At 42.4% G+C, this 24,289-nt stretch overlaps 1 protein-coding gene across 1 annotated transcript; it reads right to left on the bottom strand.

Moving 5' to 3' along the window:
- Positions 1-838: 838 nt before the first annotated feature.
- adgra3 (adhesion G protein-coupled receptor A3) lies at positions 839-24,218 on the bottom strand. The gene is made up of 19 exons (XM_028429394.1): positions 24,022-24,218; positions 16,816-16,887; positions 13,002-13,073; positions 8,662-8,733; positions 8,505-8,576; positions 8,200-8,360; positions 7,429-7,642; positions 7,188-7,352; positions 6,711-6,912; positions 6,468-6,611; positions 5,923-6,081; positions 5,674-5,841; positions 5,360-5,567; positions 5,052-5,260; positions 4,704-4,828; positions 4,419-4,542; positions 3,905-4,050; positions 3,279-3,374; positions 839-2,601 (listed from the first exon to the last, which is right to left on the bottom strand). Exons 1-19 carry the CDS (start codon positions 24,216-24,218, stop codon positions 1,155-1,157), a joined length of 4,053 nt encoding a protein of 1,350 aa, XP_028285195.1. The 3' UTR covers positions 839-1,154.
- Positions 24,219-24,289: the final 71 nt, after the last annotated feature.

Here is a 24,289-nt window from a genome sequence, read left to right as displayed (position 1 = left end):
AGGAGGATGATCAGTAGATGATGGTTACTGATCAGTTCCAATAAGTGGAAAATTGCCAGGATATTTTTCATCATGACCTTCAAGATTGTATGATGGGTAGTGAAAGGCATGATGTAAAGACTGTCACTTTGATAAGCCAAGCTGGCCTTCTTGGGCAATTTAAAAAATAACAGGTAGAATAAAGTGAAAGGTTTTAATTTGATACTTTTACCCAAGCAGAGACTCGTCTTCCATCTCTGTTCAGCTACTTTACAAATGTAGAGAACTGATCCAGCTTTGGACTTGTGGCTGTTGACCCAGCTTAAAGTGATACTAATCCATCTCTTGAGTACTCAGCAGTCAGAATACACTTGGTGTCTCTTACATGCTCACTCATGGGCAGTTACATCTAGCTGTGAGCACAACTCCAGTTCAGCTGTCGGCTGTAGAGGAGACAGAGACTGGAGAGGAAGAAAAACACTCATTATTCTGTCTCTCAGTTGCCCTGAGAGCCAGCTGTCAATCACAAACAGGGGCATCGAGTCAGCGGGAGCTCAGAATGTACTGTGCACTCATCAAATCTGCCAGCAGGCAACACCTATAGAGCCCAAAGCCACTGCCAGTTGCAATTAAAAGTGCTACACCACTGTGGAGAAAGGTACCTGAGGCCACCCGAAGGTCAGTGAAAAACCCAATTACCAGCTTGTCATACATTGTCAGGAAGAGTAATTCTTGGAAACAAAACAGCTCTGACTCACCTTTGCAGTGGCTGCAGAGATCCACAAGATGAGACTATGGGTGTGATCACAAAAAAACTTTCTCTAAGGTAAATGGAACTTTTTGTTTTATTGTTGTTGGGACAAACTAAAAAAATGTGGAAAAAAGCTCCAGGATAAAGGTATGCATGGAGACACAGCTCAAATCATGCAGCTTTAGGTAAAGAACTCTCAAATGGAATAAAGGTGTTGGATTAAAAGTTATAAAAATAGAACATTTACAAAAACATATCTACAACAACAGTTCAGTGGCAATGAACAATGAGGCTAATTTTCCAATATTTTTTAAAGGACTCTTTTTTTCCCCCCATGAAAAAATAATGTACAATCAAAAACTGAAAAACACATTTCACAGTATAAAGGCATAACATTATGCAGTCTTTGGGACGGAAACTGTTGCTACACAGTAGTTTCATGTTTCCACAGGCCTGTCTTTATACTGGCTGTACTATCTGCATTAATTAAAGGCATCGCCTGCCCATTTTCTTTAAGTGTCCCACCATTTGGAGTAACAAGGTTGAGCCCATATGACTTAGGCAGGGTTTCGAGTTCTGTGCTGGCAGGCTGAGTTGCAGGACTAGAGTCATTACTTGAGCTCAGCACTGCAGCTGTGGTCACCTGCTCAGTCTCTACGGTTACCACAGTCCCGTTGCCCAGCGTGCTGCTGGCTCCTTTATCAGAGTAGCGGGAGCGGCGGGGCAGGCTTGCGCTGTCGCTACTGTCCTGCTGCATCTGACTCTGATGCCGCTCTCTGTAGGCCATGTAGGCTGCCCGTCGGCTATTGCGTGCTGCCATGTCATAATGATGGTGCCGTCTGTGGGGGGCGCTCTGCACACTGCCCTCTACACTGGTGGGTACATCGTAGGCATACTCTCGCAACACGGTTAGCCGGCTCGCCCTGTGTGCCCGCGCTCTGTTTTTGTGATGCCTGCCTGGGTGTCCGTTAGTGGCAGCTGCTGGGTTGTTGATGTTGTTCACCCGCCGGAACTGCACCTCAACTGGTGCTACATGCATTTTTATTTCATTGTCTAATGAATGCTCTGTCAGGCTGTTGTCCAAAATGGCTGCACCGTTGGCTGTCACTGGAGCCGATGCAGACTTGCACTGAGCTGCCTCTGCCTGCAGGTTGGTCAGCTTGCTGCCGTGCGCAGAGTTGCACATGCTTGGAGCATTCTTGTGTGTATAGGAAGAGTCTGCACTGCTGTTGCCGCACTTTACCGACTCCCCATCTGCCTTGCCATCAGATCCTGCTGTGGATGTCATTGCCACGCCTGGCTGAGGTAGAAGCACATCCTCCTGTGCAGAGTATGCTCGTCTACCAGAGCAACACGCCTGTGACCAGTAGCGCCTCATATCTTGTCTGTTAACACAGTGATGTGCCACCATGAAAACCCCAAGGGCCAGCGCAGCCACCCCAAACAGACAGGTGAAAGCTAAGTCAAAGGGGTGGTCCTGTGATACAGCCATGGCACCGAACACCCAGAGGGCTGCATATAGCCCTAATGCACCGGCTGCACCCATCAGCTGGGCAGGAAAGGTGTGCTCGTTCTCCAGGGCAGACAGCGGCACAGTGTTGGGGGCAGACACAATGGAGGATGTGGCGTCTTGAGGCTGAAGCTGGAGAGTGAGGGGGTGGCATTGGCTACTGGGACCCTGTGGGCCGGTATCGCTGTTCGATGAAGCCAAATGCTCCTGCTCTTCGCTCGGCTCCTTCAGCTCGTAACGGCGTTCAGGGTGTCTGCGCAACTGGAGCAGGATGCTGAGGAAGTACATGCAGTCCACAAAGATGATAAAACCGACTGGCCCATAAAAAGCCCCGATGCTTGGCTCCCATGCCATCCAGCAACTAGAAGGTTAGAGACAGACAACAATTCAAACATTCATACATAGCAACTCACAATTAGGTCTTGCTTTAGAGCTTCTCTAAAAAGTCTCTTTTTTTATTCAGAGCAGGCCTTCCTCATTAAAAAAATTACTTCATCTTCTCATCATAACCTGTCATAACCATTATTTACTCCACAAACTTAAAATTACTCTGAAAAACTTTTGCGTGTAATTTTAACAGTTACTGTCCCATTACATTTAATAACACAGCCTGGAATTTGTCTTGCTTGCAAGAAATTAATTAAACTCCAAAGACTCCAAGTCAGAGACGGACCCAGATTTCTCAATTAGTCAGCCATGCTGCACAATCTCAACAGCTGCCACTGTAGAGAGAATGGTGGGGGGAGCTCACACGCTGTAAACTGGCAGCAGTTGCTTGTTGCTTGGATGCACATATCATTAATAGGCCTCCATAATCAGAACTTTGGGGAATAAACTTTTCCTACCCTCATAAATATATCCATTATTTACTAAAGCAAAGCAGTCTGGCCGGTCGATAACTAAGCCAGTTCCCACTGAGGACAGGATGTAAAAAGTCATGTGGGCTACATTAATAAATGCTGTTACCCAGAAAAAAATGGCACAATATTCCCATGTGCACAAACTGAGGAGTAGGAACTCTTATTGCTGTCTACTTACTATGGTGCATTGGCCTGGCTGCCGTAGTTTTTGATGTTAGCTGCTGCGGTGATGCCACACACAATGATTGGAATCCCTCCGCCGATTAAGTAGAACCTTTTGGAGAAAGCAAAAAAGGTTATTCTGTTTAGTGTGTGTGTTTTCTTAAAAGAAAGGAGGACATGGACTGGACTTAGAAGAAGAATAATGCTTTTAGGCCTCCACAGTGACACCGTGTGGCAGCTTCACTAGCAAAAATGACCAAGTGGACAGTAAACATTTAATTTTTTGGCACAGTATAGCTTGTCACGATTGAAGCATTTGTGTAAAAATGCACCCATAAATAAACAAAAACATAATTTTATCAGTTCCTCTGCGTCTTTGCTGATTTAGATAGAATAATACAGTATAAGGATTTTAAATACAACTGTCTTCCGTTGTATTTATACTTAATAATTAAGCTGATACCCCTAATAGTGTTATTAAGCGTCATATAATATACTAAGACGAATCATGACACAGCACAATTATAGCTACTCGATGCTGTGGATGAATGACCCAACATACAGGGTTTCTTTGCCCTGCTAATAAAATGCATTATTTTTTTCAACACATCTCTTGTAATGAAAAAGCGGTGGAATCCAAACCTCAGCATAGGCCGCGGTGGTGGCAGCGGCTCATCCAGCTCCTCATAGCGCTTGGCCTTGCGCGTCACCTGCTTGTAAATGTTGCGTGCCGTCACGCCCACCCACAGGGCAGTAGCTAAAGTAGAATAATGCAACAAAATGCCCACCTGGAAGAGATTACACCTTTTTATGTATGCATTTCGTTAAAGCACAAAAGTACAAGGGATTAAACAAGTAAACAAAAACTTCTCTGCCAAAAAACTTCATCCAGATATTAAAAGAAATGTGCCTCAGTACAACACACCATTCAGAGGAGTGGAGGATTGCCTCAAGCAATGGAAATATCTGCCTGTATTTCATGTCTTTCTATGTATATTTTTCCTGCAGTTTTATGAGCGCTGTGAACTTAGCCAGAGGCAACTTCCTTTTTCCCCCCTAGAAACCATCCAAAGTACTTGTTCGTTTTTTTGACTACCGGCTATTAACTTTGGAGGGGAAAGAGAGAGTGCACAGTGTACGGGCAACGTATACTCACTGCTTGACAGACACTTGAATATCGTATCTGGTTGATGCCCCCTACAAAAACCCCGCAGCTCAGGGAGATGTGGAATGAGAGGTTGACCAGCATGTGCCAAAACTTGCGGCTCACTCGGACAGACCTGTGATCACAGAAATCATAGATGTGAGCACATTTTTATGCTTGCCACTTTTTACTTGGTTCAGTAATAATAACTACAAATGATAGAATTTTTTGCTTCAACATTAACCAACCAGGTAAATATTAGTGACTTAAATGAAATACACACTGAGTATTTCTTACCTGTGATGGTAGATGTAGCTTATTATAATAGTGAGGAGGCACAAAAGGAGTATAATAGTTGTCGCATAGATGACTGGGTGCAGGGGTTGGATGCTTGGGGAGAAATATTCCACACCACTAAGGTCCTACAAGAGAGATGAAGAGATAAATAATTCTTTCATAATCTAAAAGTCTCTTAGCAATACATTTTTTTACTGTCTCTAGTACACTTGCAATATTGCCAAGTGGCCACCGGAGGGCCACTCACTCTCATAAAGGAACATCAATTACTGCTGCAAGCTTTAGATTTTGGAAAAGAAATTGCCATATTTTCCTAATTAAACAAATATAGGGAGATGTTCAGCCTACCATAAGCAGACCATAGTTGCCCAGAGAGTTGCAGGATATGGTAGTGAAATTGTCATGATGGTCCAGGATATGACAGCCATTGTTTTGCCATCCGCCCTGACCTCCAGACAGGCTGAAGTTCCAGCAGGCTGAGATGGCATCTGAGCCGCGGGCAAATCGCCGTAAAGTGATGTTCACAGGGGCCCTCAGGATGTGAAGAGGCATGCCATCTGATTGAGGGCACAAGAAGAGAAGCATTTAATTTTTAATTTCACTGTCTGCTTGTGCTCAGCATGCTCTAATTGAGCTGTTATTTTATTATGACTCACCTATCTTGGCCATGATAACAGGTGTGGCCACACTTCTCCTCTTCCCACCATCAGCCAGGTGGGAGGAGTCGCCAGTGGAGGGGAAAAACTTGCCATTGCGGAAGCCTAGAAGGTAGAGCTTGTAGACTGTGTCATCCACCTGCCCAGGGGTCACAGCTTGGGTAAGAAGAGACTGAGGAAGTTGCAGGGAAGCTTCCACAATAGTGTTCTATAGGAGTAAAAACACAGTGATGCAAATATTCAGTTATTCCAGATTAGTTTCCACATAGCCAGCATTTAATCCTTGCCCCAATGGACATGTTTTATGGGCTGACCTTGTGAAGGATGCTGGAGAAGGAGCTGGTGGTGTTGCATTTGAATGTGAGCTGGCGGTCCTGGCTGGGTGTGCGTTCGGGGCTGGGTCTCTGGAATAACATACAGCTCATGCCGTTCCAGTCATTGGCCCTGACAGCATGGGCCTCTAAAGCTATGTTGGGAGATGTCTGAAAGACAACCAGAAGATGTATTGCTACATGACACAAATTTGCAATGCAATATGACATGGTGCTCTTAATGGGACTAACCAGTGAGAAGGCCTGAGCTGTGGCCAGGCGGTAGACAGCAATTTTCTGGAGGCAGGCGATGATGCGGGAGCAGGCCATGGCTTCACGCTGAGCAGTCCATAGCACCTTCTCTTCTGCCAGCATCAAGTTACTGGCCATGCTGAGCATCACATCACCCAACTGAAAAACACAGAGAATGGCCGGCATGATTAAGTTCGCACACACACACACTCACAACAGCACTAAAACATTGCATTTATCACTTCAGTCTTCCACAAACCCACCTACACATATTCCAAATTACTTGAGTGGAAAGTGTTCAGGCATAAACTTGTTTGTATCAAACAGCACTAAACAAATGCTTGAGATGCTTGATTGACATAGCTCTTGACATGATTACCAGAGTCGTGACACAGGTACACTTATACTACTTCTCTGTCTGTTTGCTTGCCACTGCTTTATTCTCATTAAACAACATGACAACAAACAGCTGCTGAGTTATTCTACTTGTCCTTAGTGTCAGTGTGGACATGTGAACAAATAAGCATAGGTGCAGCAGTACTTACTTCCTTACACTTCTCAATAAACTTGCTAAACTTTTCAATCATCTCAGCCACAAAAATGATGTCCATTTTGTCAGAGAAGTTGGCAGCATCGAATGTGAGCAGGCGTCGGGCTCTGGACAGCACATTGCTCTCATTTAGAGGCATCTAGGAGAAAGATGATGAGAAATGAGATGAGATGAAATGGACAGATATGCAGCTGAGGACAGCAAAAGAGCATTTAAAGCCAATTAAACAGTTGCATACCTGGTTGATAACATAGAGAAACCTTGTAACATCTTTCTGAAACTGGCAGCGGGAGTAGTCCTCCTCTGCCCACTGTCCCTCACGATCACAGTAGCGCCACGCCCGCTGCTCTTCCCCAGAGCTGCCTGAATAGGCGCCTGCGCTACTTGGCAATCTGTTGCAAGGGAGGTAGGCTCTGATCCCTGCAAGGGTGCGTGGCCACCTGAAAGGATTCAAACAAAAATGCTTCACATGATACATAAAAATGCCTTTATTGCCTCCCAACATAGTGTCATGTGACCTATCACATGTGCAGATTAAGGTTTGGGGCCATGGCATGAGCTGTGAGAGTGCTGTGCAATTTGTTAATTTAGCCACAAGGGGGTGCTGCTTGCACAACGACACAGGAAGAAAACATTTTCACTACACAGAAAACATTGTTTGGAGCTACAGTAGTGGTATTGAGTGATTAGGCCTGAGTGTAAATTGAATATTTACCTGAACTCTCCCTTGTTGTTTGAGATGCGTTCAGGAGCGCAGTACATGGCTGAACTTTGCAGTACCACAATGTGGACAGTCCTAGTGGTGTTGCCCCTACTTGTCCTGACCCGACACTCCCAGTTCCCAGTAAACCCAGGCTGGATGTTTGAGATGGTCAATGCACTGATGGAAAACATGACATGATTCATTTTGTATGCTGCTCAAAATGACTTCAGTAATCTGACTGTACACATCATACCTGGCAATGAGAGAGCAGTTCTGCACAATGCGCTTTTCAATGAAGATGCCTTGGGTGGCATTGTGTTTGACCATGTGGCCGTTCCGGTACCACAGCACCTGCATGTCTTCGGCCACCAAGGAAGCCTGACACTGGAATGGCAGGCTGTCCCCCTGAAAAACAACCTGACGCTGGGACGGAGTCAGCTGGAAGGAGGGCAGCTCAAGTGGAGCATCTGTGAAGACCAGAAAGTAAGCCAGGACAGCGTTTGTCACAAAAAACTGACTGGACACTGTTTCACATGTGGTACATTTTGACAAACAAAGAAGCTAAAACTCTATTTAGATTTTTGGCTACCTTAGTACTTTTTGTCTTTCATGTCAGGCTGCTGGCTCCTGCTAATCTATGCCATGTATTTCATAATCCCTCACTGCGATGAGTGCCAAACTGATAAGACGTGAGCAAGTACAAACAAAGGCACTGGCCTGGGCAGCCCTTGTCTTATCTTCTGTGTCATTGCACAAGCCTCTACTCCCCAAACACCAGCCTCACTGATACCAAAACAGAGAAATTAAAGAGACAGCACATCTTTTTGACAGCACAATCTGCACTACTACTCAAAATGAGTTATTTGAATGTTACAAAGTGTCTGAGAGTGGACAAATGACAGATCAGATAGTGTCACTCAAATGATTTAGTTTCACGCAGCTCCTATTTAAGGCTGACACCTTGTCAAATCTATTGTTTCTGTGTAGTTCAGGTGTGTGTGTGTGTGTGTGTGTGTATCCGTACCACAGGTCAGGAGCTCTGGCTTGATGGAGGTGATGAGCTGTCCCTGGAGAGACTGAGGGTAGGAGCACTTGGTGTTCTTCACAGCGATGTTCCTGTATTTGACCCAGCGCAGGAGCCACAGGAGGTTGCAGTCACAAAGGAGGTAAGGTGTCTGAAACTCCCTGGGGATAGATAGAAACACACACAACAGTTAGAACGGTGGAGGACAAACATACATTTGATTTCAATCCTGTATTATACATTAAAGACATTTTGACTGGATTAATGGTGCGTAATAGACATACAGACATCACAGTATTACTCACAGTGCCTTCAGAGACACCAAGCTGTCAAAGGTCCCCTGAGCCAAAGAAGAGAATATGTTTCCTGAAAGGTTTCTGGAAAAAATACAAACAAAATGTTATTTAATTAGGACTTTTACGAAAACCATACATTACAGTCATTATAATACAATTGACTTACAGTCGCATCAGACTGGCAAGGCCCTTGAAGATATCTATGTTAAGACAGCCGATGCTGTTGTTGGACAGGTCTCTGTAGGAAACACAGGAAAAGTTTTTACTTTCTTCGCACATGTATACTTGACTACAAAACCATCCGTTTTAAGTATTCATTAGGGGTAGAAATACATAATAAATAATAAACTTCATGTGGCTGGTATTAAAAAAAAGCAGGTTTAAAAGACAGAGAGCCAAGTTCAATGGGCAGGTTGAGGCAGAGACCTCAAAAATTTTGCTGACAGGTTTACAACATTCAAGGTGGTTTTAGATAATGTCTGTGTGTGCCTGCAGGGGGAACCTGCACATCAAAGGCAGAGCAACACTGCGGGAGGCAATTAATCACCTGTGATTAATGTCAAACCCATCAAAAGAAGTGTGCGTTACTCCTGTGGATGTGACCTGACATGATGTCTCTGGCAAACATCAGAAGTGTCCGAGACACCAGACGCCTTTCACAAGATTTGTGGACGATTTCTGGGCTTAACATGGAAAAAGACTTGATCCTGCCACTGTAAATTACACCCGAGCACAAACATACTGAAATTCCTGCAAAGTTGAAATATTTACTTGCTTGAGGTCAACTTTAGCACAACAATTTCAAATACAGTCATCAGACATCTATGCACAAGAGTCAGAGCAAAAGGTATCCCTTACACTTTAAGTTTTGAACTGCTACCATCATGAGTGGAATTATTACAAAAATGGGAAATTGTTAATTGTGGAACATTGGATCATTAGCAACAGTTTGAACTGAAATCTAAACAAGAATATAAATGTGATTTGACTATTTAAATGACAGATATAAGCAATATGTATAAGTGCTGCAGTTGAACAATTTCAACATGTTTCTGGCCACCTAAAAAGTTTAATGCTGATTTTGAATGCTGATTACAGTGTTAACAATTTATAAATGTATAAATGAATAATGTTTAGCTTCTCCATAATAAAGGAACGAAGAATTCCAACTACCATCTAAAAGGCATCGTTTGTTACAGTATAGTCAGCCAGGTTTGTGTCAAATATGCATATTTTTAGCATTAAATTATCCCTTTATTTATTTATATTTATAGATATTTATAATTGTCTGTGGATTCATCACAGATAACATGAAATTATTGAAAAGTCAGATACCAGCCAAACCTATTCAAATTTGATAAACTGTCAAACGTTATGATTAACTAATGTCCATATTTACATTTCCAGGTAGATCGCATAATAAACCAGGACTAGTGCCCCAAAGTTTCAAAGCCTCAACACCTTGATAATAGCTGGAAACATATCCCTCTGTGAATGATCCAATTGCTGAAAAGTGCCAAGAAAAGAAACAAAGAGCCTGAGAGAAAAGATCATTACCTCAACGCACCAGCTAAACTGTATCCCAGGGTGCTCACGGAATGTGATCCAAACACAAAGTGATACCTGGGAAATGACTGGCAGGCATATGCTTACATCCCAGCATTTATGTAATTATTGGTGTTGGTCCTTTAGGTACCAGCTGGGGAATTTACTGTGTGAGGTTATTAGTTCCACTTGGAAGAGAATAAAAAAAAAAACACCTTTTACAGGCTTGCCAATTTGCGTGAGCATTGTGTGTCATGGGAAGGATAACACAGGAGAAGTGAAGAAGTGGAAGGAGGGGGAGCTTCCCTAGCTGAAGGAATACTTTCATCTCATTTTATCGCCTGGATTCAAACTGTTACAGCTCATCAAGGGACCAAAAACGCAATGGCAACCATTTTGTTAGCAATCATTATCACAGAAATAGTACAAATCCAACTATCTTTCTTTTTACTTCTCATCGAGGTCTCAAACACATCTTTCAGCCACAGGCATGTAGCAAATTAACAGCATGGAGGAGTGGTTCAGTGCAGCACGTCAGTTGTTGTGAATGACATGTAGAGCAGATGCAAAAATAGCCCAATGTGATTAGGTTTGAGACTGTTCAGCTGTTGGGGGAATGTGAAGTAAAGAGAACAGAGAAATCCATAGGATTTGAAAGGGGTTGTACGGTATGAGAAAAAGGTGTTCAAATGCACCAGTAGATCTCAAACTGTGTGGAAATTCAATGTGTGTAAAATGAGGTAAAGGATATACTTATTTTCCCCCTAGGGTGTAACCAGTAGTGCAACCTATACCAAAGCTCTCAGCACGAATAAAGAAACCCAGACAACTGGGACCAGCTGACTATTTGAAGCTTGCCCTGTTGTGAGAGAATCCAGGCCAGAGCTCTTAATACATGTGTGTGTGTGTTTTTGCTTTTTTTGCAGGCCTTTTGTTAAACGGAAACAATCCAGCAGTGCTGCTGGTAAAGAGATGCAGGGGGTTTTCCTTTCTCAGACCACTGATGATTAGTACTGACCACTACAGAGCAGAAAACATGCCAGAGCTTCAGGTTTGGATATGCTCTGATATAGTCTAGCCATCACAATTTGGCCCTTGTCAAAGTTGCTTCAAATCTTCCAACTAGGTCATTCACTTGACCTGTTAGTGTCATAATGTCACACACAATGTTATGGCTGATTTTGAATGGCACAAGAGAACATTCAATTTTAATTCATGTAGACTTAGACAACAGAAGTAAGAAATCAAAATTACAAACTTGTTCCTAACCACTTGGGGCGTTGACTCCCAAAGATTTGTTAATGGAAGAGTTGTTTTTAATGCAACAAGACTGATGTCTGAAGTGTAGAGCCTGTGCTATCCAAACTTCTGCAGCCTTTACTTTAAATTCCTCCGACGCTGCTCTGTGACAACACATACAAGATAAATAGATGCTCCAAATGGCACGTCTTGAAATGAGGAAAAACTCTAATTAGCCTGTACCGAGGGGGGACACAGACAGATGGTGGAAAGCAAAGACTGGCTAGAGTAGAGTCATAGATAAGGGCGAGTGCTTTACGTGCCAAATTTCGTAACTTCTTCAGATTATTCATGGCTGTGTGAACCAATGCAAAAGTTATGGCACATAAATCATATTTTTATATATTATTGTTGCTAATTAACTCGAAAATTTCCCCCCCCAAAAAATGGAAAAAGTAGAAGATGTGTAGCAGTAAATGCCAACCCTTGATGTAGAGCTTCTGTGTTTACATTCCCAGGGTCCAGCACTACCTCATCATCTCCTTCTCTTTTCTATGCTCCCTTCTTTTCACAGCTGAGTGAGTGAAAAACACCCTTTGAAATTAACCGAGATGGGCGGTGGGGCCAATTAAACATCGCTACCCTCAGGCTACACCAAACTGTACCGCGGAACAAACATTTCCATGTGTTCCAGACCTTAGGTGATTAGGAGATGCTTTTAACAATATCTGACGTGTGTGCAAGTTGGAGGTGTAGATTTTAATATGCAGCAGACATATAGACTGGCATAGATTCATCAGAATGTGGCATGAATATGCAAAAGGGAGGGGGAAATGAGGCCGGGTCTGAGCCAAGGAGCTGACTGCCTTCCTGTCTCATTCTTACTGCACCACAGCAGCGGCAGCCAAGCTCAAGTTTGTGTTGGCAGCGACTGGGTAGTGTTGGAGGTTTCCAATTCATGCTATGTTCTAGCTCTCTTGCTCTCTCTCTTTTCTCTTGCACAGTTTCAAAGAGGAAACACGACTATACTCCAGACAGCTAACTTCCAATACAAATACACACCCACATGGATCATACTTTTATGTATTCCACATATCAAAATGACCCCCAACAGACATTGTGTGAAAGTATACAAGGCCTCATGCTGTGTGCAGTGGTCTCTGGCATAAAGCCAGGTAAAACATTGCAGTAGAAATAGACTGCTGCTTGACCATGCTCCCTTATGGACACTGGATCCACACATGCTGGACATTGCAATGACAGATACAAAACAGCTGCACCAAACATATTATGTGTAGAGTCTTTACTGAAAGCTGTGGATTTGGCTCTGACCAGCGCCAATTACTAGGACTTGCTAATTTGCTGTGCAATGTTTTTCAAAGCACCGCAATTCCACCCATTTATTATACGCAAAGAAAATGACTTAAAATAACATGATGCTTAATTACAGCGCGACTTTTACAGAATGCACACTGAACAAAAAGTGTCTTTTTGCAATATTCATAAACCACTATTCTCACATGGAACGTAATTAAATCAACAACTCTAAACCTTTCAAAAGTTGGAATCGAGATCTTTTAGTTACCAAAACACCAAAAGACCCAAAAGAACGCCTATGTGAAATCCCAGAGGGGTTACATGCTTGAATGTAGAAGTGTGCATACACTTGCAGAAACCACATTAAAGCGACAGCAACGCTGCAGAAGCGCTAACAGTACTCACAGTCTTTTTAGTGCTGGCAAGCCAAGAAAAGAGCCGGGTTCAATATGACTGATCATGTTATTCCGCAGGTCCCTGTGGGAGAAAAAACAATAAAGATTTTAGGTCATGAGAAATTCAAACAGCAATAACAAGCTACAGCTGATGCACTAATTACGGTAAGTATTTCTTTTTTTACCAAGAAGGTAAGAAAAAAAAAATCACATCTCATGTGTAATATTACATTTTTATTTTGTTGAAATACAAGCAAATGTGGCTTCAGCATTATGCAACACACTGTGTTAGATGAAAACCACTGTAACCACTGGACCACGCTGCTTTTGTTTGAAACTTACATTTCAGTTTGCAAGAACGTCCATAATTATTTGGTTTCAAAGTGCATTTTTTTCAACCCCACGACAACACCCTCCAACCTCAACCACCTATCATCACGGCATAGCTGTTGTCACTGACAGGCTGACCCTCAAAAACACAAAACCCACACAGACACACACACATACACAAGACACAAGCTCCCTTGAGGTTCAAAGTCTTGTGGTCGCAGAATTCCTGTGGTGCTCACCTGCGCTGGCACTGCCTAGTCACTCATTACAGTGGAGGTTCAGGAGGCTTTTTAGTCGCCACCTGAACCCACACAAAGGGCCTCTGGGTAACTGTGCCTGTTTGATGTTCAGGGAACTGTCATCTAAAGGTGGGCGGGTGGCCATAGATAAGTCACAGACAAAAAATCTATTGCTTGTTAAAACTTTTGATGTGAGCAAGCAGAGCTGGCCTCCCTGTGAAGTGGTGTTGAGAGAAAAGTGAGAGGGCAGGAGAAAGAAATTATAAATATCCTCTCAAGGCCCTTATAGACAGAGAAAGCACACTTTGGAGAGTGTATTGGATACAAACAGGCAAGCTAAGTCTAGTAATTATCTTGCTGCTGAAGCCAATTTATTTCTGTATAAACTTTGCTTTGAGTTGCAGTGCTTACAAATGTAGGACACAAACACAATCTGCCAATCTCTCCGTCAGATGTACACAGGAAAGATGCAGGATAATGTCAATGTTTTATTTACTGAAGTTATGTTCATATGTTTATGTACTTTTAATACAGTAAAACAACATTTTGTCATGACAAAGTTTAGGTGTACAGTACAGTAGGTTTTTGCCAGTAAAATAAAGGAGATTGTTATTGTCTGTGTGTGGTCTAAGATCAGATCTGACATCAAATTCCCTGCACTAAGTACCAACTTACAAAAGAGCGCTGCAGCCCTGAAAATTCAATACTTGTGGATAAAATATGGGCTGTTGGAGAGAAGCAGTTCATGTTTAACCATCTACAACTGCACTACAGATGCCAAATACCACCGACCACACATGACCTGGCAACTTATGCATCTGTTTGCAGAGAGAGGGGGGAAAAGCCAGGTTTACTTGATGTGCTCAGAATGGTGGTTTTGCAATTGCTGCCATTTTAAAGTGTCTTCCAAAGGTGCTATGAAATTAAAATGAGAAACTGAGTTTGTTATTGGGGTGTTATATATCTGGCCTGGGATTAGACTTACTTTTTCACTAAGGTGAGAGAATCCACATGATTATAGAATATGACCAGTTTATTTGTGTGTCTAATATTTGACAGGTTGTGGGATTTGCTCCACTGTTCTGAAGTGACAATAATCAGGAAACACCACATACTAGCGCCGTTATCCTTCCTCTGTTTTCCACAATAAGCATTCCTCCACAGCAGAGGATTAGGAGAGGAATTAGCATGTGGCGGTCGCCTAGCTTGGCTCCTATTTCTATGAGAATAGTGATAATGGGGATTTTGTGTGGCTTATTTCCAAGCAGGGACACCTTTGGCCCCAACAAAACACAGTGGTCTCCACAGTTACTTTGCAATTTCATGCAGAGTGCCGGATAGGCATAATCGATTCTCTACCCCTCTGTGGCACTCAACAGCCAGCTGCTGTCTCACTCTTCACCACTGCATTTAGGCAGTCCAAATGAGGGAGAGTTGCTTTGTGGACTGAGTGAAAAAAAGAAAAGCTGTGAAGGCGGGAGGAAGGAGGGGTGGAAGGAGAGATGAGGAGCCTCAGTGCATTCAAACAGAGTCATGCATACTTTTTTCCCTCTTCAAGAGTTTGAGGAGAAAGGAGTGTGATTTAAGGTGGAAGGCAGGGTGGAGGAGGTTCAGCATGCTGTGTGTGTGTGTGAGAGATTCATACTGCCGACACCTCTGGCCTTGGCTTGGCCTCATTACAATGACAAAAGCGAGCAATCTAGAAATCCCGCTTCACTCGTTGAGAGTTGACTAGAGTGGGGTGGGGTCTCGTGAGGCACAATGGGAACTGCTTCTGGACGCAAACTTGCTTGTGGATTGATGTGGAGTTTACAACTAAGGGACCGGCCATTCACTGACAAAACGCACAAGTGCCTTAAAGGCTTTCCTGGTGAAAAAAAAGATCAAAGATTTTTGTTTTACACATTCAGCATACAGCCTCCTGTTTATCCTCCAGGCCTGAGGTTTAAAAGTAGCCTATAGGGAATTCTCCTCTAAATCTACAAATGATCTCTGCAGACAAATGTCTTATTAACACCCAAGGAAAGTAGAGCAAGACAAATTTACACAACAAATTATTCCACAAGAAGAAATGCAGAGGAAATCATTTATACTGATTAAGACAACAATTGGCTTCAATGATAAATTTTATCCCTCAATTGTGGACACATTTAAATCTAAATTATCATTCCAATACCACAGTGCTAAGTGTAGCCAGTTCTGCCTCATATATCTTCTATATTTCTGGTCTTTTCTAACCAGCCTGGGAAAAACAAGGGGAAACATGCTCTTAGGATTCCATATCAATGCAGTCATATGTTATTGTAGCCTTGGGTAAAAGCAGGGCCATTAATGGTCTGGTTATTTTATCTGCATGAAGCCATTCCTGAGTGATAAATCACCCATGGCCCATATGTGCAGGACCACAGGCAATTTTCTTTCAAATCTGTGTAGAAAGGAAACACGAATGATGATCTCCAATCTCCAAAATCAGAGTCACATGAGATCAATGACATTTCTCTTTATTACAGAAATCTGCACCAAAATTTCCTTTCCCAGACTGCTATCATTCATATCTCGAAGAAGGAGCGACAGGAGCAAAGAAAGAATGCCTCCTCTCCATCTTGAATATCCATGCAGCTGTATGTTAAGAGCATGTCACCAGGCAGACAACTACCAACCCTCGGGGCTATACCTATAATTAGCCTTTTCTCGTATCATCTCCAGTCTTCCACCATAGACTGATATCCTTGACTGCAGCTAAGTGCTGTGTGGATGCCTTCTCATTTTCTGTGACCTGGATGTTCCACTGGCATGACGCCAATGTGTGTTTTACAAACCTCCTGCTCCACAAGCCAAAGCTTCACTTGTGGAGTGATGGATAGCTGCTGCTAATGCACTGGTGGATAAAATACAGTGAGGCCTTTTAAAAACACGCTGAAGCCCCGCATACACGAGGTGCTTAAGTGATGTTTCATTGAACCATGCAAACTGAATATCTTCTTTACCCGGAAGGAACAAAAAAAGATTGTTTACTTCACTCGACTGAGTTTTAATCTGAACACAATTTTCACTTTTAGTGTGCTGGAAACATTGAGTGTAAAAATTACTGTTTATGCACTCACTGCTCTCCAATAATCCGACAGTAGGGAACATGTCAGCTTAATGTTTGTATTAGCATTAGTTCATTTTCCAACATTTTTTCCCAGCATGCAATGACAACTTTACTGAGTAATATTTACATAAGACTTTAATGGAAACAAAACAAATACTTACAATTTTTCCAAAGCAGTCAATCCAAAGAAGGATCCATTTCTGAGTTCTTGAATCTTATTGTTGTTCAAAATGCTGTGGAGTGAAAAAAAAATGTATTAATGCAAAGTACCAAAGAAACCACAACAAAAATAAAGCTCATATTATACAGTGACTGCACCAAAAACATCGTAATGTTAAATCTTTAATATATTTTCTTGGCACCTGAAATGTTCTGGTTGATTTATCACAATAAGTCCAATGTCGGGAGACAACCACAGTTTTCGACAGTAGCAACAACACTCAAAACATCAGCAAGGAATGTGCGTTAATTAAATAAGAAGGTGCAAACAAAAGCATCTAGTGTCTTTTACCAAGGAGTGGAACTTTGCCACACTGCTTCTTGTTGACAGATAACAATATTAAGTCTCACTCTTTGTCCTCTAGCCACTCATAGCTCCCAGTCACAGAAAATTCTCCCTGCTGCCAGGAGGAGATCTGAAGAAAAACTTGAACTTCAGCCCAGTCTTTCATCGTGAACTGGCATCGCCTGAGCACTATCGAGACAGGTAGCCAAAATAAGATTAAGAGTGAGTTCTCTAGACTTGAGCAGGTAAACGTATCTTAATCTGATCCGCAGCAGCAATGACTCATTGGTGGTAGCTATGAATCTGGAACAAAAATAGACACTGTGTGCTAAACCACTGCAGCACTGTAAACCAAAGCAAACATAACAAGGTTCCAGCTCTTTTAAGGACCCATCAGTGTTTATAGAAGGACACCAACAAAACAATCCGTAGGGAGAACTACTGGTAGCTATCAATAATATTTTGGCTACGATCAGACCACCAGGCTGAAGTGACTCAAATTAGATTTTTTTTTAGGTCTGGACACACAAATTTAATAATCAATTTTTATTTTCGAATCATGCTGGAATCCCTGCAATACACATGCGATGACTGTGGCATGATAGTGACATTCACACTAAAGTCAGATGCAAGATCAATGCAAGACACTTATTAATTATAAATGTAACCACCAAGATAGGCAAATCTGACCTATGCAGAAATCAGAATTGGACAATGTCGATTGTAATTTAAACAGTCTGGAGCAAAAACTAAATACTAAATGCAGCATTTGATATGCAAAATATTACAACAAAATCAATACATATAGCAAATTCAGATCCTGCGATATTAGAAAATCTGTCATTGTTTTGCTTTATCACCAAAAAAAAAAAAAAAAAAAGGGAGCTCCTCAGAAAGCCTTCAAGTCCAAGTGTGAATTCTTGATAGCTTCCTCCTTGGGTAATAAACAACATTTTACTGTCTCATTTATTTCCCCTGTAGAACTGATTTACTGCACACAAAGCTCTAAATTAAGGCTCCACTTTTGTCCCCAATGTCCCACAGAGTCCCAGTCTTTCTTTCAAACTACTCCCGAAGGATCTTGGAAAACCAATAGCGCTGTTAAGTCCCAGCAGAAACCCAAGGCAGGGACTTGTGGTTAGCATATGTTTCTGGCCAGCAGGGAGGGGATACGGTGGGTGACATACATGCTAGTGGCACCCACAACCAGGGGCCAGATTGGAGTCATTACGGGGTGTTGAGGGGTTGTTTTATTACAGGGTTGGACAGGGGAAACTCACTGGAGATTTGCTGCTTGGCTCCTTGCCGTTCAGAGAGAGTACCCACACAAACAGTTTCTGTGTTTCACTGCTTGGGTTTTCCAGGGTTCTGAATGCTGAAATGGCAGATGTTAAGGCATGATGATGTACGAGACTGCAAATTCTATCACTGCCTGTGTACACGGGACCTGATGATATAGGCAGAGACGCTGGGCCTCCCAAGATTGTGGTCACAAAAGTCTAATTTATATGGAAGAATACTTGGCATGTTAAGCAGATGCATTTAACATGAGGGATGTGAATTCGGGAATGTGGCTCTCAAGCAACAGAACACAGTAGACAGACAAAAGCACCTTGCAATAAATACCATTCTGAGTACGCTTGTGTTTGGCTAGCTTTTCTGAAACTAGAATCCTGAGTTAAACACAAAAGTAAAAGGCAGCTACCTAGTCACCTTTTTAGTTCAGTACATATTTGTAGTGGTAGTAGTATTTGTCCCTTTTAATGCTGGCCTGACAACCACCCTTTATATGGCATAAGGTAAAAACAAGTGTATAAAGGCATTTGCTAACTGGGAATATTAGGACATCAATATTGCAACATCACTGTAAAGTTATTTCAGGTTGCAAACAGTGCAAACATTCCTTTCATCATCAGAGATCGCTGCAGATTTAGGTTCACAAAGTGGATTATGAATTTACAACAACACATCATGGGAACCATTCACATCTGGCTGCATAAATACACATTTCGAGCCTTGTGACTCTACAGGTCGTCAAAATAAATCTGCAAAAGAGACTTCTCAAGAGAGTCATGAGGCCTTTTCTTGGCTTCTTTCCATCCCTCCCTTCTTTGCATGCTTAGCCTCCTCCTCTTCTAGCCTCTGTGTCCCTCCCTCTTCCTCATGACGGGAGTGTGACCTCGGTATGTTAGAAACCGCTTTGGCTGCAAAGTCAAGCTGTGTTTAAACTCGTGCATTGGTGCGAAAGAAAAAAAACGTTGCTGAATACCCAAGCAACCTCCATAAAAGCCTCAAATCTGCACAGAGATCATGGTCATTTAACCACCAGCGTCTACACATCCCTCAGGATGTCTCTAGCAAGGCCGTCTGCCTCTTTACCGTCTGTCTTTGGACGTCAGCCTGAGGTCTCCAGACAAGAGGCCAGGGGTGGAATTTCGTCAGGCCAGTCCTCAAACAATTCAGGAGGGGAGTCTCCCTTATCTTGATGCATAGATAAGACCTGCTTAAACCCAAGCCAGAAACAAGCCACAGGAGGATCCAACAAAATCTCACGTCCTGTCTACAGATACAGATGCCATAAATCTCAGTGACATTTAAGGAAAAGCTGTGACTAAGAGTGGAAATCCTGGTTTTAAAGACAAAGGAACACAAAGAGTATTAGCATAGATTTCATCTTATTTTTAAGGCAAGTACATAGGACACTATTGAAGCTCTGACTTCTTTTTCACTTAATACAGCTTTAGAAGCACACACAAGCGCCTCTAGCTGTTGGCACATTTTCACAGAAAGGGGGAGAAAATGGCCTCACAGTGCCCTCACAGGAACACGGTGTTTTAAGGACGAGACCAACTGGCATTCTCTGAACACTTTAAGCTCAGGAGACATTTGGACAAAAAACACCAGAGCATAGAGTTCTGTTACTCCTCTGCAGGTTTTTTTAATGTGATTCAGGCTAAGGCTGTGCCCATAAAAACCCTTCTAGAGTGACCTGCTCTGGATATAGGAATGGAAAAGTAGGCCTGGGCTCAGGTGGAAAAAGGAACTGGTCCAAAGGCTGTGGTGCTGAGAGACACGGTGCCAAGGTGTCCAGGCAGAGCTTTTGTTCCGCAAATGAACAAAAATTAAGATTTCATTCTGTTTTACATGTCACTGAAGTACCATTATGAATTCACCTGCAGCCAGCTGAAAGGGGGCACTTGTCATACATGCTCTTTTTGCCCCTTCATTCTTGTAAGTTGTGGGCCTTACAATAACTCCTTTCATCATTCAACAGGTCAGACCAATAGAGTAAGGCTGTGTGGCTGAATAGGAAAATGATCCACCTTGCAAACACTAGGATAAAAGCGGATGAGTAAGTAAAATGAACACAGACGTGAAGGCACCATAACATCACTTTTGTCTACACACTGAACTGAATTTCTTGTCTGGGATTAACCAGTACTTGGGGCAACCTGGCAAACTCAAAGCTCAACTGGTCTGCGTAATGAAAGGCTGCAAACAGAGTGGATGTGCAGCTGTCAGAGCCAGGCCTTTTGGGATTTTGTTTTCTTCTTCAAACACTCTAGAACTACTATGAAAAACACAGGAGCATTCCTTTAGACCAATGGCTTGGCTGGAAAGCACCAAAAACAAATCCTCTTAGGACATGCATGACAGCAAGCACCTGGGCTTTCATTACACACAAGCACTTCAAAGGCTCACGGCATGGCATAGAAAACCAAATGAACTGACATAAGGATTGATCACTCTTTAGATTGCTGTGCCTGAATTCACATTTATATAAAGATTTTAACATATGAAATCTTAAGGGAAATAACTCCACAGGCATGTTACATCTCAAAGAAACCAGATGACTGTAACCCTGGCTCCCAGTTTGTATTGCTGTGAAACAAGACAGTTTTCTGCACTCCAATGTATTATCAAAGTGAGCCCGCTTTTCCTGCAGTGATGGAGGAAATCCCTGCTTTCTTCCTGACATTAATCCTCTTGCTCCTCTGAAGAGGCCAAAACCAGGTGTGCTTATTTGCACTGTCCAACCCAGGTGCTCCTGTGAATAGATCCTGATTACACTATACAATCCTTGTAAAGAAATATGAGCTGGGTGAGTACAGAAAGCTTAAATATAGTCAGTTTCTGCCTGTGTGAGTATGTAGGCTGAAACTTAAACAGGTACACAGGAATAAGTGCTTGTCTACACACCCATACAAACAACTCGCACAACCTTTTTTATCTCTCCGTGAGAGGTAAAGGTTACATTCAGCCCCCTCGTATTTTAGCCGAGGCCCACACTGACATGAGAGGACAGGCCAGCTGTAAACACATTTGTGTCATTTCCTCTCGGATTACTTAGGCATGTGGTATCATTTGGAGAGGACAAATGCAAGGAATGCATTACTCATTTTTATCTCTACAGAGCAGCATTCAGAACACAACTACACTGAATAGCTACATGTACTCAATGTCAGGGTAAACTAATACCACTGATAACTTTACTAACTTTGTAAATGCTCATGCACTAAACAGGCATGGTTAAAGTTAGAATTCAGGTTGTTTTGACCCTTTGTGGGGTAATTTTTTCTGGCATGTGTGTGAACCAATTATACCAGTGGTTCAACAAGTTCAGTACAAGAGTAGTACTGGTAGTTGAGAAGTAGAAAGAAGTATGCCTGTGGTTCAAATCTTTAACAGAAAAGCTAAGGTTAAAATTTGTTACTAGACTACAGATGAAGAAATCAGGAAAGATTAAGGAGAAAGGAACAGAGGAAGAATGTTTCATCTCTTATCACGCCTAGCTTTAAGTGCCATTTCTGATGACGAAACCATGCCACCGCGAGTCATTGCAAAAGTTAGGTGTCATTTTGGGAATGTTGTCAGAATGGGAATTACAATGTTCCTAACAAACCAAATATTACCCTAATGTTGCTGAAATTTTACTCTTTTGTAACATATTTAGTGTCACGAAGGCAACAGCAGAACCGTGTGAATAGGTAACATGCATTTCATGTGGGATTTGCTTTGGCTTAAAAAGGCTGATCATTTTCAAGCTTGGGAAAAAGGTTTCTCACAGGAGCCAAGACTCTTGACTCACTGCAGTCTAAAACAGCTGTGTCCAGGCCACGGTCAACCCCACCACAAGACAGTGGGAGTGCTGTAAAACAGGACCACCACACACTATGAGAGGGCATGCACCCAAAAACTGTGCAGTCAACATAAATTTCAGTTTCACTGCCTATACACTATATAGATGTACTGTATGGAGCGCTTGTTTTTCCACAGAAGGTGAGAAGAATCCCCTATAAATCCATAGAGTAAAGAATGGAAGAAATTCTTAGTACTTTTACTGTGCTCTGTCTGTGCTTTCTAATTACATCTTTCTTGTGCTTTGGAGCTCAATGCTAAACCATAAGGAACCTGGCTCAACCATCCATCACTGTCAGTGGACAATGACAGACTCAAAGCTCACTTAAGGCATATAACAGAATAGAAATACTTTATTCATCCCAAGCTGGGAAATTTCACAAGCAGACATTGCAAACACCTGGAGGGAATCCTAGCAAAAATACTCAGACCTTGAAGAGACTGCAGAGAAAATACAAATGAATGAATATATGAAATGTACTGAGGAAGAAACAGTTGTTTAAAGGGACATTTAGCCCTGAAACAGAGCATTTAATAGGCTTTTTTACTGACCCACGTCCTAACACTTGTTGAGCTGCTGCCAGGTGTTGAGCTCCACACCCAGGTCACAATGAACTGGCCTAATTTGGATTTTTTTTGGCCTCCAGTAACTGATAAAATGACTGTGGACATAAACCAACACTCCCTGCAGAAATAGGATTTATTTTCCCCTACCCCATCCACATGCGTGTCTGCACCTTTGCACCCCAGAAAAGACGCATTGCTCCTTTACAAATTACTAAAATTAAGCATGCTTTACACCTCTATAAATATAGTTTAGCGTTGTCCTGATATAGTCAAACCAATGTGTAAGGAAAGTTCTTAAAACCTATGTACACATGATTTGCACTTAAAAACTTAAGCTGCAGAGGTCTTACAACTCTCCACTTACAAGTCAATCCTCTCCTTTTCTTTCCCTCTCTGGAGTCTATTATTTGCCTTCTACTCCTGCACCCTTGCCCTGGTATTCTCATATTTCCCCCATTGCTCAGTACCACAAAGTACAAGTGCTCTGAATGCACAGATTTGAATTTCCATCTATACACCGGTGTATTGAAGCACCATTTAAAGGGTTCTGACCAACATGAATGGCCTAGGTGTTGTGTGTTCATCCCTACAGATTGTAAAGATTTACTCATCAAGACTGGCAAATAAACAGCGATAGATGATGGACATACATAAATGAGACACACAACTTACACAGCTATAAACACTATTGCTTACCAATTTCATCTGTGAGTGCTGCACACAGCATACTTCTCAAAATTAAAGGGGTAGAATGTGCAGAAAGTGTGTGTGGAAACACACTGCAAGGCTTAACTCAGAGCCTATAAGCTCTTACAGCTGTTATAATGCCTCAGGGATAGTGTGTCATGTGTGACCACTAATTTAGTAGCCCAAATATCTTCCTGTACATGAATCACTACATGATAAGAAGTTCCTGTTAACTGGGGATTACAGTCTTAGTGTGCGAAATAGTGATGGATGGCCAATCAGTACTTTTGCACCATAAATAAGTTGGATGAAATGCACATATTTGATTATTTAATGATAAGCCTCTGGAAATAATAGCTTTGCTAGTGTCGTAAAAAGACGTAACAAACTATTTCAAAGTATTCACCAGTTGGAATGGTGTGTGTCTGCAGTTCTTACAGGTTTGAGTGTGCCTGCTTTGTGTACTCACAGTGTGACTGTCCTGTTGGGGAAGGAGTCCGGGGGTAACACCTGATGGAGCTCCATGTTGCTGCAGACCACTTTCTTGTCGGACGGCAGGCTTTTGCCACTGCTTTTCGGGCGTTCATCTAATGATTTGCATGCAGAGGACACCGCGGAGCCACTCAGCAGCAAAATCACAAACAACTGCAACAGATCCACCCTCATTTTCGACTATAAAACCACTGCAGCATTGGCCGAAGGCAAAAAAAACGTGCTACAACCGTTGATAAAGACTA

This window comes from Parambassis ranga, chromosome 18 (assembly GCF_900634625.1).
Source record: "Parambassis ranga chromosome 18, fParRan2.1, whole genome shotgun sequence".
In the NCBI taxonomy this organism is placed as follows: Eukaryota; Metazoa; Chordata; class Actinopteri; family Ambassidae; genus Parambassis; species Parambassis ranga.
The sequence above is the reverse complement of the archived record's forward strand: the minus strand, read 5'-3'. Positions and strand labels throughout refer to the sequence as shown.